This window comes from Rhincodon typus, chromosome 2 (genome assembly GCF_021869965.1).
Source record: "Rhincodon typus isolate 14 chromosome 2, sRhiTyp1.1, whole genome shotgun sequence".
Classification (NCBI taxonomy): Eukaryota; Metazoa; Chordata; class Chondrichthyes; order Orectolobiformes; family Rhincodontidae; genus Rhincodon; species Rhincodon typus.
The window spans coordinates 131,074,936-131,091,802 of NC_063333.1; the positions used below are offsets into that span (position 1 = coordinate 131,074,936).

The following is a 16,867-nucleotide window of genomic DNA, read 5'->3' on the forward strand; positions in this document are numbered from 1 at the left end:
AGACCTTGGAGATGCTTCAGGATTATGCACTGCAGCACGAAAGCACAGATAGCGTGCAAAGCAGAAAAAACTAACTGGTTTTTTCCAGAACTAACTGCCAGTATTTTTTTAGTGTCTACTGTTCAAGGTTAGGCCATTGTAAGTGGTAAATTTTAAACAAAACCGTCAACTCACTATAGTCCTACTGGACCGTAGGACTGTGCTCTCAGAGAGAGAAAGGTGATCTTGGTTTGACCTGGGGGCCACCATGTCTCCGGCCAAGGGGAGAGGTTGAGAAGCAAGGGTCTCACTCACTGTAACCTCAGCTGGTGTGGAACCTGTCTACTTTGCAACCAGTCATCTAGCCAACTGAGCTTAAACAACAAATGGTGAGAATAATGTGAAAAATAAAGACATTTTCACATTTACTGTATCATTATTTTCATTTGTTTATTAATGAAGCATGAGTAGGTAAATCGGGTTACAGATGGTTCTTTTGGCTATCTTGAAGCTCTGCTCAGCATGAATTTTGTGAGCAGACTCATGTAGTTCAACTTATTGTAGTTTTATGGAGTTTGTTCTTGGCTGTGTATGCAGAAAAACTGTATTCAGAGAATTTAAGTTCACTAGTCAAATATACCAAAGCATGGAAATAAATGCCAGAGGTCAGGTTTTTGGCTTTCTTTCCAATTGATAGGCTTTATGGGGTTATTCTAATCTGATAAAGAAGTGACCCACAGATTGAGAGCTCCTTGCTTAGTTTAGTGCCAGGTAGATTTTTTTTTTAAAAATGGTACTGAACCCACTATTAGGAATAATATGATTTTTTTTTTTTTCCTAGATCTACAAATATATAAAATGAAAGAGAGTGGCTAAGGTAAACATTCATCCTTTGAAGGATGAGAAGGGGGATTTAATAATGGAAAATGAGGAAATAGCCGAGGCATTGGACAGGTATTTAGGGTTGGTCTTCACAGTGGAGGACATGAATAACATGCTAGTAGTTGATGACAAGGAACCAACCAACACTACCTCTTTCATGAAAATGATCAAGCTGATGGAGCTCAAAGTAGACAAGTCTCCTGGCCCTGATGGAATGCACCTCGGGTATAAAAGAGATGGAGTGAGAAATAGCAAATGCTCTTGTGGTAATTCTCTAAAATGTGCTGGACTTTGGGGCAGTTCCAGCAGATTGCAAAACAGCAAATGTGACACCGCTGCTCAAAAAAAGTAGACAAATGATGGGGAATTATAGGTTAGTTAACTTCTGTATTGGGAAAATGCTTGAATCTATCATCAAGGCAGAAATAGCAAGACATCTAGATTAAAAATTGTCCCCTTGGGCAGATGCAGCATGGGTTCATGAAGGGCAGGTCATGTCTAACTAACTTACGGGAATTCTATGAAGACATTACGAGCGTGATGGATAACAGGGACCCAGTTGATGTAGTGTATCTGAATTTCCAAAAGGCATTTGACAAAGTGCCACACAAAAGGCTGCTGCATAAGATAAAAGTGCATAGCATTAAGGGCAATGCATTAGCATGGGTGGAGGATTGGTTAACTAACAGGAAGCAAAGAGTGGGAAAAATTAATGCTTTTCTGGTTGGCGATCACTACTAGTTGTGTGCCTCCGGGGTCAGTGTTGGGACCATCTTTGTTTACAATTACAAAGATGATTTGGGGTTGGGGACCACGTGTAGTGTGTCAAAGTTTGCAGATGACACTGAGATGAGTGGTAGAGCCAAGTGTGCAGAGGACTCAAAGTTTGCAGAAGGATGTAGGTAGTTTAAGTGAATGGGCAAAGGTCCAGCAGATGGAGTACAATGTTGATAAATGTGAAGTCATCCATTTTGGTAGGAATAGCAGTAAAAGGGACTATTACTTGAACGGTAAAAAAAATTGCAGCATACTGCTGTGCAGAGCGACCTGGGTGTCCTTGTGCATGAATCGCTGAAGGTTGGTTTCCAGGTTCAACAGGTAATTAGGAAGGCAAATAGAATTTTTTGTTCTGCATTGCTAGAGGGATTGAATTTAAAAGCAGGGAGGTTATGTTACAGCTGTATAAGGTGCTGGTGAGGCCACACCTGGAATACTGCATGTAGTTTTGGTCCTTGTACTTGAGGGAGGATGTACTGACACTGGAGAGTGTGCAGAGGAGATTCACTTGGCTGGTTCCAAAGTTGAGAGGGCTGGCTTATGAGAAGAGACTGAGTAGACTGGGATGATATTCATTGGAATTTAGAAGAATGAGGGGGATCTTTATAGAAACATATAATTATGAAGGGAATAGATACGTTGAAGCAATGAGGTTGTCTTCACTGGCAGGTGAAACTAGAACAAGACAGCATAGCCTCAAAATTAGGGGGTGCAGATTTAGGACTGAATTGAGGAGGAACTTCTTCACCCAAAGGGTTGTGAATCTGTGGAATTCCCTGCAGAGTGAGGTAGTTGAGGCTTCCTCATTGATTGATTGTTTTTTTTAAAGCTAAGATTATTTTGAACAGTAAAGGAATTAAGGGTTATGGTGAGAGGGTGGGTGAGTGGAGCTGAGACCATGGAAAGATTAGCTGTGATTTTATTGAATGGTGGAGTGGGCTGAAAGGGCCAGCTGGCCTACTCCTGCTGCTGGTTCTTATGTTCTTATGTATAAGTAGGAGCAATCTACCATAAATGTTTATTGGGAATGAAGCTCCAGCTAACATGTGGTGTCCCTACATTTGAGGGATTGCAGCGGTTGGGCAGTCAGTGTCAACAATACTCAATCCCACGTATAACTTATTGTTGACTGGTACGGTGGTGGATAGCACAAAATGCAATAAGTAAGTTGGGGAGAAGGGAAATCTGTCTCGTGGACACTGGCCTGGAATGTTTTGATCACCTTTAGTGATTTCAATGAGGCCTGTCTGAATTGGTTGAGTGTATTTTTCTGCTATTTTTTTTTTTTAATCACTCTAAGGAGGTTGAGGTTGAAAGCAGATGTATGAATTGAGCCAGGATGTTGTTCATATTTCACCATAACTATATGGAGCAGGGAGGATGAACCAACTGATCTTTTGATGTCCCATAATTTCTTTTTTATTCATCTCGTTTACTTGTTTGAATGTCATTTGTGGAATCCCTGTAGACTATAAAGAGGTCTTTTTGCCTATTAAGTCTGTAACAGCTCTTTTTGTGAGAATATTTCAGTTAGTGGCACTCCCTGCCCTTTCCTTTGTGATACCCTTTCCTTTGTGTGATTCTATAAACTATTCTTTGGTGTTTTTCTAACTCCCTTTTGAGAGTCACAGTTGAATCTGCCTGTACCCAAAATATATTTCAGTTCCTAATGCACCCTCCTTTAAAAGAAAAAGTTATTCCTGGCTTTTCCATTGCAGCTCTTGCCCATCACCTTAAGTAGGTCCCCTCTGGTTCTCTGCCCCTCCACCAATGGAGCCATTTTTTTTTTTTTTTTTTTTTTGTCCGCTCTGTCGAGACCATTCATGAGAAGAGGTGTTCAAAATCAACTTTTTTTTTCAAAGGATAACACCTGGCCTGGGGTGGTGTCTTCATTCCTGCAATTGAGTAAATGAGAATTGCATGCAAGAGATAAGGGATAGTTTGAGATTGCTACCATATCTAGAAAATACTAAAATTTGATATGTTTATGAGCTATACAATTTCTTCATCATAAACTTGCAATCTGAGAGCTTGAAATGACAAAGAAATTTGTGAAGACATTTTAGCTAGTTAAGTGACCTGTGCTCTTCTCCTCCAGTTCTAATCTATGAAGAAATTTTAGATTCCTCTTCATAAATTTCAATGGTCAGTAGATAACTGTAATTTCTGTATATTGCTCAATTTTCTGATTCAACCACAAAGTATACTTATCTTTTCTACCTCCACCATCATCTTAACCATTCCTTGCTTTGTTGTAGGCGCCAGCAATTTTCATTAAAGAGGAACCTAAACTGCAGCCTGCCTGTCCAGAAGCATCTAAACCATTAATGGTGAGATGATCTAACTGTTCCTAGGTTATGTTAAAAGTATAATGCAAATAGCATTTTAGGTAGAAAGAAAGACTTGCATCTATACAGTACTTGTTGCATCTTCAGGATGTCTCAACATGCTTTACAACCAATTAAATACATTTTTGAAGTACCAGTCACTGTTATAAGAAGCATGAGTCCAACTTGTGCACAACAATCTCTCTCCAACTGTACTATGATAGAGCAGAATAAAGATCATATTATTTAATACAACTCAAATGATCATAACTTTGAGTGTTAGCTTGCATTTATCTGGGATTTTTCATGTTCCAAAAGCGTATGAGGCTTTGTAGGATACCTGGGAATAGTGAGTGGAAGCTTAGTGAAACGATGTGCTTTGACCTGGCAAATCTGGAGCTGAAGATAGAAAGTTTCATGGGTCTGTGAGGTACTTGCCAGAGCTGCAGCTATACATCAATAATGCTCAGAATACAGCAAAAGAATTAGGTAGTTAATTTTCCTGTTTGTGAATTCTGAGTGAGTGATTTGTCGTGGCATTTTTCAGCTTACACCTTGCTGCTGCAGAACATATGATTAAGGTATAACCTAGAGAAGCACTGGCATGGAGAAAACCATTGAGTTTATTTTTAAAAAGCTATTTAGTGGTTAAGCTAATGAGTATTCAAACCTAAATGACATCTGTGGTGAGGTTGTTTTTATATTGCTGAAAGACTTGTGTTTGGTTTGAGACCAAAGAGGAACGTTTGGTTCTTTGGCTTCCGATTTGTTATATTTGGTAACATCAAATACTGTGGTTGGTGTCGGTCAGACCCCAGACCATGGTCAATGGCCATCATCTAAACAGATGACTGAGAAGTCTAAATAGCAAGGGAACAAATCTCCCTGGTACACTCCTAACTTGATATCTGTATAGAAACAGATACAAATGTCCATGAGCACAAAAGGGAACAGGGGTAAGTTCTTTGAAATTATTTGAGTAACTAAGAGGAAAAGGTAATATATTTGTATCTTCAGCAAATACTACAAATCCACCAGAGGTGGTAGAGCTAAAATAGAAATACTTGTAACATAAAGGATCAAGAATGGAAGGATTCTGAGTCAGAAGAGATTCCTGTAGCTTAAGGTAGTTTTACAAGATAAACTCGTAAAATTTTACAAATTCTACAAAGTCTTCGTATCCTTTTGAGTATTTGAGTGGTGCATCTGTTGATACACAATTTTATTGACAACATTTGCACAAAGGTGGGCTTGTGGGTTTGATGTCCACTTAAAGGCCTCACTTTCCAACTCTGCAGCAGAGGGAATTCAAAAATCAAATGTAGGTTTCTGCAGGGGCTCCTTGTTATCGGGTATACGGTGACTGATTTTGAGACATCCAGTATCTGGATTGGGAAAGAGAGCCAACATCCGCCCAGCCCATTCTCCAACCCCACTTTCTACAACCGCCATCGAACACTCTGCAGTTGTGGCCTGGATGTCTTGCTGATCCTGGGTCTGTATCACTGCATCTCCCTGGTGGCAGTGACAGCAGTGAGGAGCATTGGTCATTACCACTTAAAATGACAGGCTTTTCTCAAGAGAAGGTGCTGTGGGGCCTCTGTTGGCTCACATTCTGGCACACAAGACCCCTGTCCATTGGATTAAATTCCACCTTATGTGTGCAGCAGATGTTTATCATCTTTGAGTTAGATCCTTTTCATTATATAATGTTGTCTAATCGACTGAATTGTTGAGGAGATTTTGAGTCCTAGTTCATATCATTTCCATATGCATTTGCATTGTGGGTCTCTAAAACACACAACTAGCAAGATGATGCAGTGATTGTGTAGAATGCATCCTTGGACGATTCAGGCAATTTAGCATGGCCAGTTCACCTAACCTGCGCATCTTTGGACTGTGGTAGGAAACTGGAGCACCTGACGGAAACTCATACAGACACAGTGCATACTCCACGCAAATAGTCACTCTAGACTGGGTCAAACCTGGATCCTTGGTACTGTGAGGCAGGGGTGCTGACCATTGAGCCACTGTGCCCACAATGTTCCTGTCATCCAAAAATAACCCTATTTTAGATCATGAACATAAATCATTTCTTAATTTTTCCCGACAGCAACTGTTCAAAACAAAAAAACGACACCTGGACTTGTGATTAAAAATAATGAGGCGATGTCAGCACTCACCATTGAATTTTAAATTGTACAGCAACTTCTAGTGACCACAAATGTGCATTTAAACATGGAAATCAAGAAGCTGTTGCACAAGTTACTTTGCTTTTCTAGAGACTTGGTAAGATCAGTATCTTAAGCTGAAATGGCCAAGCAAGTCAGTGACTTCAAGGCCTATTAAGGATGGGCCATAAATGGAAATTAGTGGCAATTTTTGGACAAATAGCCCTCATATATTCTAAAAGGTATAGCTGGAGAGATAGTTGGGTGCATTTGGTTTGACCTTCCAGAAGTCCTGTAATTTTGGCACAGTATCCAGCAATTAGAAGATAATAAACTTAATTATGCTATCTTAAGAAATGAAGGTTAATGGACAGAAAGCAAAAGTAGGAATAAATGTAATATTTTAAGATTAACTTTTGGAGCACTGTTCTGGTCACCCTGTTATAGGAAGGATATTATTAAATTGGAGTGGGTTCAAAAAAGATTTACCAGGATGTTGCCAGGACTGGAGGGTTTGAGTTATAAGGATAGGCTGGATTTAAGGGCATAGCTAAGGTGAATAGTGAAAGTCTTTTCCGTAGGGTGGGTAAGTTCAAAACTAGAGGGCATATTTTTTACGGTGAGTGGAGAAAGATTTAAAAGGGACCTGAGGGGCAACTTTTTCATGCAGAGGGTGGTTCTTGCGTGGAATGAACCGCTAGAGGAAGCAATAGATGCAGGTACAGTTACAACATTTAAAAGACGTTTGGATAGGTACGTGAATAGGAAGGGTTTAGAGAGATATGGGCTAAATGCAGGCGAGTGGGACCAGGTTAATTTGGGAAATTTGGTTGGCATGAACACGTTGGACTGAAGGGTCTGTTTTTGTAATGTATGACTCTGACTCTGTTTGAATGGGAAATATATTAGCAAAACCGTTCTAATCTCAAGCATTGCTTGGTTAGATTTTCAAATACTTGAATTGTGAATTGACCTACTGATGTTAATAGGCACACACCTATAATACCTGCAGAAAACCATTATTGAGGTGTGAAATGCCATATGTCCACAGCCTGAGAGAATAATTATGAACATGAGTTTGGGGTAGGAGTACATTTCTGCCTATAGCTAGTAACTTTTCACCCCCTTGTTCACCAAGAATCTATCCGCATCTGTCTCAAAAAGTATTCAAAATTTTTGCTTCACTGCGTTTTGAGGAAACAGCGCATTTTTGAGACATTACAGGATCATAACTCTAACCTGTATTTTATGGTTAAACTTTGTAGTTTAAAAACACAACTTTGTGCTACTTTAATTACTACAGGCTGGAGGGGCAAATGGTGGTGCAGGTGATAACCGTCCTGGCTTGGATTTCATCCCTGTGAAGTCCTATTCGGATGTCTCCTTGGATATTTCTTTATTGAACTCACTAGGTGAGTTGTACTTTGTACATGGTCTCTTTTCACGGTCTATTTATTAAAAGCTTTCAGCTGGATAGATGTACATTTATCTGAACAGATACATGTACACAATTGATTGTTTTTACAATAATGCAAAAATTGGAAATTGCAGTTAAGAGAAATACTTCCCTAAAAATCATGAACAAAAACAGAAGTTGCTGGAAAAGCTCAGCAGGTCTGGCAGCATCTGTGAAGAAAAAATCAGTAACGTTTCGGGTCCGGTGACCTCTTTAAAAATCATTGCTGACCACATCGTTTTGAGATGCCAGATTTGCTTTGCAGTTTCTGAAATTTGTCTTCACGCGCTTTTAAGTTTGTAAATAACGAATTGCAAATTTATCTCTAGAGTGTGCTTGTGATGTTTAGCTGTTAAACTTAAGTTACCCTTTTTGTAGCAGTCATTCAGACACTGGGGTAATGCTGTATGCATATTATCTTTTAAGGTTTGTGGCTTTTTTACTCCTAACGTACCACTCCAAGTTATCTTGTGGTCAGAAAAATGGATGGTGGCTGTTGAGGAAGAAAGTATGTTATCTATCTCTGACATCAGTAGTGTTGTAAGGAACAAAACCATGACTTGATGAAAACTTGCATATACTCGATAGTTCCTTGTATGTATACACTGTTTTAAAATTTTGTGTAGCAAGGGAAGATGACGTTCAAATGAAAGGAAACAATGAAGATAGCTGAAGAAATAGTTGTCTATACTGTCAGTTATAGCAGAGTGGATAATGCACACTTCCCTGAATCACAGAGCTGTGGGTTCAAGTTCCACTCCAGAGACTTGAAAGCAATCTTGGCCATTGTAGTATAGGGGGAATACTTGCCCACTAATCGTGTCTGTGCTGTCAGGTGAACATTGTAAGAACTAACAACGTTTGAAGAGCAAGCGAATTGTTTCACGTGTTCTGGATGATGCTTATCTCTCAGTTCACAACATTAAAGGCAGATCTGGTATCATCAATTGTTGCTTGTTGAAGCTTACTGTGCTCCAATTGACTGTTGCTTCATACAGCCATAGCTACATTTCAAAAGTACTTCTGTCCTTGTAAAGCACTTTGCAACATCTTGAGGTTGTGAAAGGTGCTATATTAATGCAAGTATTTAATTTTATTTGATACTAACTTGATGGCTTCAAACACTGCCAACCTTTCTGTATATATTCTTGAGACCTCCTGCGTTTCTTGATCTAATGAATTTTCAAATCCTCTAATGAATTTTTCTTTTTTTTTTGTTTTCCTTTCCTTGAATCATTTGTATCTATGTATCCTTGAGCAGTTGAGTGAATGTGCATCAAAGCATTGCAGGTCATTTGCAAAAATAATTTTTAATTGGTCACACCTGTAGTTTGGAAGGTTTTTGATTTTCGACCTGAGATGCTTCAGAAAAGCAGCATGAAACACACAAATTATTAGCAAAGAGGAATCGTGCATCCAAGTCTTTGTCTGTCAAAATTTACTGATTGCTATACTGCCATGATTGGAATTGGGTTATGCAGCGGGGTTGCAGACTCTTGTATCAGCTCTGGAATGCAAGTTTAAAATTGAAGTTAATCTGTCCATTGTCAACTTAGTTTCTACCAAATTTGGATTCTAAGCTTCTAAAAAAAAAACTAATTGAGTGCTATAGCATCATCCTTATTCTAAAACCAGAGGATGCCTGGTGTGGAATCAGTGATGCATTAGGAAGCATCCTTTAGGAGCCAAGGCAGATTGTTGGATCAGATTACTTGGTGCTTTACATGTACTAGACTGGAGTGTGCTCCATGACAACTGTAGCTGAAGTGAAAAGTCTTTTATGTCATATCATGACCATACCTTGCCCTAGGAAAATTGACAGTTTTTTAACATGCAAAATGTAACTGTTTAATTTGTACCAAGAGCATTTTGCGTACCCTGTCCCTTAAAAGCTTGTCCAGTTTCCTAAGCTGCCTAAACCACCTTTTTAATTAAAACTGTGTCACCTTTTTAGGGAAAGTAGTGAAGAAGGAACCTGATCACGATGATAACCAGAGAAATCTGGATGAGACCACCAAGTTGCTGCAGGACTTGCATGAGGCTCAGACAGAACGTGTTGGTTCCCGACCTTCCTCAAACCTCAGCTCAATCTCCAGTAACTCCGACCGTGAGCAGCATCACCTAGGTATAAGCTAAGTTTAAAAATAGCCTTCATTTAGTTTGTGCCTGTGGTGCACAAGGATTCGTTTTATTCTTCAATAATTTTCCTCAAGCCCATCCTTGATTTTGTTGGAAAAGTGAAACTTAATTTGGCTCTGCATGTTCTTTGTGGTACTGCAGATTTAACTAATGAGAACAATTACCGACGAGGGAGATTATATTTTATCCAGTCGCTCTTGTGTTTACACAAATATACTGTTGTTACTTTCTCCTTATTTTCTCATCTTCTCCCATCCTCTTCCTCTGTTTGCTTTCAACTCAGTTAAATAAAGAGTGGTGGAAATATTTATAAGAACTGACAGCATCTATGGAGAGAGAAACTGTTCACGTTTCAAGTTGACTGACTTAGACAAATTAATGTAGAGTTGAATATCTCTCCCCACAGATGCTGCCAGGTCTGTTGAGTATTTCCAGTACTTTGTTTTCATTTCAAATGGCCAACATCTGCGCTGTTTCGCTTTTATTATTGTATCTAACTGTTTTAATGGTTTCAGTGTTGTTGTCTTTACTAACTAACCTAAAAGACTATTCCAGGTATTAATCACTTCCTGTGAAGAATTGCATCAGGGTATCAGTTCTGAAATTGCTTTTTATTAGTTTACATATATAATCACTTAATCTGTATTTTCATAGAATTTGACTCCAGAGTATTTTTTCTCTTTTCATTTGTTGCTTTTTTTTTCACCTGTTTTAAGGTCCCCTCTCATGCACCTTTTTCACAGTTGAAGAATGCAAGTTTTACATCTCTGCTGGAGCCAATCCTTCCTTAGTTAAACATAGTCCTAACTTTGGTTCAGCAATATACTGTCATTGTTTCATAAATTAGCTGCAGATACTGCTGTTGCAATGTGTTATGTATGGTTTTGAATTTAATTCGTATTGTGTGCAATTTACTCACAAGAAGCCCTGCAGTAGTGTGCAGAAATGATACGCCTTTATCTAAAGTACAAACTGTATCTAAAAGCATATTGGGGATTTGTGCTTGTGAAAATATGCAGCCAAATAACTTGTCTAATGTGTAGCCTGAACCATCTCTTTATAGCTTAAAATATTCGCTCATTTATCACCTAAGTGAACTTGCATCCTTTTGCAAAAGAAATCATAGGATCATATAGTTCAGAAGAGGCCTTTTTTCCCCATTGAGTCTGTACTGCCAAATGTACACTAAATCTACACAAGTCTCACTTGTTCCAGCACTAGCCCCTTAACCCTGAATGTTATGATACTTCAAATGCTTATCCAAGTACGTTTTTTTCAGATTGAGGTTAACCGCTTCAGGTACCTTCCAGGCAGTGCATTCCAGATTCCCATCACCCTCTGGTGGGGAAAAAAAAAAGCCTCCAATCTCCTCTAAACCTCCTGCCTTTTAAAATTATTTCTCCTTGTTATTGACCCTCCATCTAAAAGGGGAACAGCTGCTTTCTATCCACCCTGTCCGTGCCCCTCACAATCTTGTACTCCTCAATTAGGTCCTCTCTTAGCCTTCTCTGCTCTAAAGGAAATAATGGGAGCCTATTCAGTCTCCTCCTCTTAGCTAAACTGCTCCACCCCAGACAATGTCCTTGTGAATCTCCTCTGTGCCCCCTCCAGTGTAATCATATCCTTCCTAAAGTGCGGTGACCAGAACTGCACACAGCACTCCAGGTGTGGTTGATCCAAATGTGTGATCGTAGATGTGAAAAATGTGATCTTGTGTGCTGAATGTGTGGAAATATAAAGAATGTGTATAGTTTAACTGTACCAGTGGCATCAATGCTAAACTGATGATCTTTTTTTGTTTTGAAAGTCTCAAGTGCAAACATAATTTTAGAAATACAAATCTCACCCAGTGTAGATATTTTTAATGACTGCTATATTGTGAATCATAAGCCAGTATTTTGCTAATGTCGCATTAGCCCAATGCTGAAAGTGTAAGGACTGCAGTACTGCTGGGGAAATCCAGTTTGGCATTCCAGCCTCCAGGATGTAATCTGTATTTGATTTTGTTTTTGTCAATTAATCAATACAACTATCTTCTCCAGGGAAAATGCTATTTTTCCACTAGTTGCAGATGTGAGAAAGGGGACTTTAAGTTAATTTCAGTACTCTGATTAATGGCCTAAAATGCACTTTGGTAAAGTTAAGTTATATAAGCTTCAGAAGTTTTCCCGGTATCTTTATTCAATAAAACCTATTATTCTTTTGTGTATGATGTATTTGCATTAACTATTGTCCAGGACTCAGTTTTAAATGAGTTTTTTTTATATTTAAATCTCCATCAGCAACTGGACGTTCACCACTGATTTTCTTTTTTAAATGGCATGTTATTTTATAGACAGTCATGCTAAATACCTTCATTTTTTCAAATGTACAGGATTACGTGAAGTATGTTCTGAAAGCCTTTGTACCACGTATTGCATCCGTTGCACACCTGAAAGGAGAGCTAAATATGTATTGGGCGGGGGAGGAGAGAGGGATTAAAAAGTTATGCTGATAGATTAAGTCGAAGAGAAGTGGAAGGAAGCTGTGTGGTGTATAAATACACGGATGGACCAGTCGGGTCATATGGCTAATGTGTGTTCTACATTCTATATAATTTGTAGAGTTTATTTGCTTAGCAGCTGGATTGGGTGGTGACATGGGAAAAGCTTTTTGCGGTTAAGTAAAACTTGTAACAGTAATTATCTATTTTTAAAGTCTTAATTCAATCAGATGGATTTTATATTTTATATACTGATGTAGTTATGTTTGTGAATGACAAAAGATTAGCTACATAGCAGGGAGAGTGAAAATCACTTGAATTCAAGTTTGTTGAAATTGATCTGGAAAAATGACGACTGGCAATCAATGTTTGAATTACATCAGTTTCTATTTTTCATAGGTGCTTAAATATAGAGAAACGCTTGAATGGTTTGCTGGAAATTAACAGGCAGCCAATAAGTGAGAGGGAGAAAGAAATAAAAGACTCAAAGGCTATAAACCTTATCGAAAGAGAAGGGGTTTGAACTTTCATGAAAGACTGGAGCAAAGTAATAGGACTGATAACCATCTATAGCTCCTTTCTCAGGCTAAGCAGAGGAAGCACTAAGGATGAGTATAGTAAGTAAATAAACCTGACGGAAATAGAGTTGGAAGGACAAAGTGAAGTTGAGGAGATATTTGAAGATGGTGAGTGTTACAATTCAGGTTGAGACCTCTGAATTTGTTACAGTCCACTCAGGGTTCAGTAACATTTATTAATAATAGATAAAGTTTGAGATCCCAGTTACTTGGGGAATAAAACCACAAGATTCCCTGGTTTTGAACAAACTAAACTGTTTTACTTGTCTAACTTTTGTTATACAACCTACTATCTATAGGTAATTCTGGATGTTGGAGTATGAAGTCGGTTTGGGTTAATGGGTAAAATTGTACACCTGACAAAACATCAAGTAGCTGATGCTGTCAAGACAGGTCCCGTGGATTTCTTAGCAACTCATTCAGATGTTAATGACACTGTGGAGCATCACATCTCATTAAAACTTTACCTCCTTCACAAGGGATTCCAACTCCTCAATTCTGAATATCTCACCCTGCAACACCCTCCTGTTTCATTCAAACTTAGACCGTCTTAATGACTAGTGGTTCAATCTCTCCTGGGACTGTCCCACTGAACTCAAAGCTGACTCTTGCTGCTAGCTCTTCCATATTGCCAATCTCATCCTTAAAACATTAAAAAAAAATACATTTTGGGTGCAAGATTTAATTTTTTTTTCATGACCATGCATTTCTCATGTATGATTTCAGTAAATTTTATGGAAATTGGCACGATCAACACAGTCAAGCAATTGCTGTGACCTGGATGTCACCATGGTTGCCATCTATGTTGGCCAAATCATTACTCAATACAAAATCTACCGTTCAGTAGATTAATGAGACAGAATTTCCGCAATCACTTCATTTACTCAGAGCAAACGCATAAATCCCATGCCCATCCCTTATTAGTACAACTTCCATCAAACTATCTGGTTCACACATTAGATCAGCCACTCTCAATGACTGCACTGCTTCACCGTTGTGAAATATTAATTCTTTTCTTTGAAAGGATAAAAGTATACTTTCTTGGAAACAAAGCCTCCATGACCTCGAGTAACCTGATTCACTTTGGCAAAGAAGAATCTCCATTTTTTCCCCAGTACTTTGAGGGAGAGTGTTTGTTTCATTTTGTAACATCGCCAGTGTTTTAACTCCCATTTCCTTTTCTAGTACAAACTTCCCTGCAACTTCCTTGAGCGTTCCTTTTACTGATGCTACAGTTCTACTTCCAACATTTTTCTTTTATATGTCCTGTCTTATGTCTGTGAAAACATACCAGTTTATTTACATCACTTCTTTTTTCTTTCGTCTCATTTTTATTAGCTGGATTAGCTTCTGTCTGCTCCCTAAAGCCTTTTATAAAGAAATATCCACTGAGCCCCCTCGACCAAGCTAGCTCTGATTTATCGTACCCATCTGTTAGAACTGCCACTTCCCTTATTTTAGAAACCTTGTCTTCACGGTACAACCTGATAGTTTTGGAATAGCGTCTCAAAAACCCTTATTATCATGAACTCCTTCTCCATTCTGTTCATGTTTCAATGCCCAAAACCACCAATCCTACAATGTTTCTTTCTCTCCAGCAAATTCTATGAACTCCTCATTTCAGACTTTAAAGGAAAGATTTAATTTCAACTGTTGTGCTTCAGAAACATGCTCTTAAGCATAAAGTCTTTTCTCCTTCAGCAATCTCTCTGGATCAGGGATAACTTTCCCCATTCTAATGTGTGAGTCCAAAAGCGACTACTACAGCACTGGATTAGCAAATGTTGAATTTTGTAGTTTACATCAGCACTCACCTGAGAGCTGGCTCCCAAGGTATGGTAATTCATCTGTGTTTTTTCAGTGACTTGTCATTCATCCTGATAATTAGACAGTGTTGTGCAGTGGGAGCAGGATGGTAGAGAACCCTCTTGTCTTCTAGAAGTTTTGCTGAGGACCATTCTCTTTCCTCTGTGAGTGCCTTGACACTAATTTAGAGGTACGTTTCTGTGCACTCATCCAAGTATCACCTGCATGCTGTGGCTTGATGACAAGTTGAAGTAGTCTGGTGATGCTCAGTCAACTGGAACCACAATGTCCATAATGCCTGGTCTCCCCTTTTAAAACTATTATAAACAGCACTTCCAAAGAAACTTGCCATTTCTGAACCAGGGGACATCGAGATAGGCTTGACAAGAATGATCAGGAGCTATTAAAGCACAAACCCAGGGTGCTTCTGAAATGGAAACTTCACCAATACTAAATGTGAAGAAATTAAGTTTGCAGATAAACAAAGGCCAGAATCCAACAAAACCTTGCTCTAAAGAACAGATGGTCAATCAAAAGAGCATAGGAAATACAGCAAAACACCAACAGCCATGATATGCGGATTCTTCAGCGTAGTCAAGACCATCAATGATTGAAGAACCCAAAGAGCTACTCAGCTACTTGGAGCCAAGACTGGAGTATTGCTCATCAAGCACAGAAAGGGAGAGCTTTATTGAAAGGGCATTTCAAAGATTGCCTTGACTGTGATTCAAAACTTGACATGAGTGCCCTCGGTCATATCCTATAACATGTTACTCATTGCCATCTCAGCACAACCCATGATAGATGGAAGACTGACAAGGCATCCAGCACGGACGGAATCCTTGCCAAGATGCTAAAATACAGCGGAGAATCACTTTTTTTGGCTCACATACATCACCTCATCTGGAAAGGGGAGGTGCATGACAGGTGGTCCCTGAGACGCCATATTTGTGACCATCTTGAAGAAAAAAGATGAGACTGCTTGATTGTGATAACTGTGGAAGTCATAGTGGGTCATTGAAAAAGTCCTCCTCCTAGTGGCTGAACAGATCCAGTTGGAAGAGAAACTACATTGACTCATCAAGGGACATAGTGGACATGATCTTCACAGCAAGATGCATTCAAGAGAGAGTGCAGAGAGCAGCAGCAGTCTGTACACCAAGGAGGAAATACGGACCAAACCCATCAGATTTGGTTGCTAGCAGAAATTTGTTACCAATGTCTACCAGCTACACAAGCACGTAAGCCATGATCATCACCAGTAGTCTGTGAACTGGGGTCAAGAAAGGTGATGCCAATGCACCAAAACTCTTCTTTGTCTTCCTTGTTGCAACAGATTATGTTTTTAAGCTGGCCTTGGTTAATTTTGAAAATAATTAGTGTACAAAACTCCCTGCTCCAGAAAAGCCATAGCAACTGACAACCAAATGGCTGTCAGTAAATGTAGTAATATTCACTGGTCAAATCTAAGCTTTAACTTCAGCAAATTCTAGCACTTATTTTCTGTGGATTTGCAATTCTACAAGAGCCACAACATATGTTATGATCCCAGATGAGACTATTTAAAACTATTACAGTCCTGTTGGGGAAAGTAACCTGTAATTTTGTTTTTAAAGTAAATGATGTTTGAGATCCCAGTTACTTACTAAGGAGATAAAGTTGCAAGATTCCACTGCTTTGAGCAAACAAAATCAGTTTTACTGCCAAAGTTTAAAGTAAAACCAACCACACACACACACACAGCTTGTGCTCTAACATCCAACAATGGCAAGTTAAATATAGGTTGACAGGTGAACTCGGGAACACCCAACCGAGCACATCCAATGGCAGGTGTAGTCAAGACAGATTTGATGGATTTCTCAGCATCTGTCCCCATTGTTAGTAAAACTGTGGGTCCCGAATCTGTGTTAAACTTTTGCCCCCTTCACAAGAGGTTTTAATTCTTCACTTGCAACACTGCAGGATTCCTAGCCTCTAACCTTGTTTTGTAGGCACGATACATGGCTACTTTAGTTTAGTTTGTGGTCAACTGTAACCCCAAGGATGATGTTAGTGAGGAATTCAATAATTGGAATTACTTTGAATGTGAAGGAGCAATAGTTAGATTTTGAACAAAAACAAAGTTGCTGGAACAGCTCAGCAGGTCTGGCAGCATCTGTGAAGGAGAAAACAGAGTTAACGTTTTGGGTCCGGTGACCCTTCCTCAGAACTTTGTTTTTGTTCCTGATTTACAGCATCTGCAGTTCTTTTGGTTTTTATTTAATGGTTAG

At 39.0% G+C, this 16,867-nt stretch overlaps 1 protein-coding gene across 1 annotated transcript in view; it reads left to right on the top strand.

Moving 5' to 3' along the window:
- Positions 1 to 16,867, top strand: part of brd9 (bromodomain containing 9) — a 79,982-nt gene that overhangs the window by 49,102 nt on the left and 14,013 nt on the right. The window contains exons 13-15 of the mRNA XM_048609049.1: positions 3,897 to 3,968; positions 7,440 to 7,548; positions 9,547 to 9,717. Of these exons, the coding sequence (XP_048465006.1) occupies positions 3,897 to 3,968; positions 7,440 to 7,548; positions 9,547 to 9,717 (352 nt within the window). The remainder of the gene's footprint in view (positions 1 to 3,896; positions 3,969 to 7,439; positions 7,549 to 9,546; positions 9,718 to 16,867) is intronic.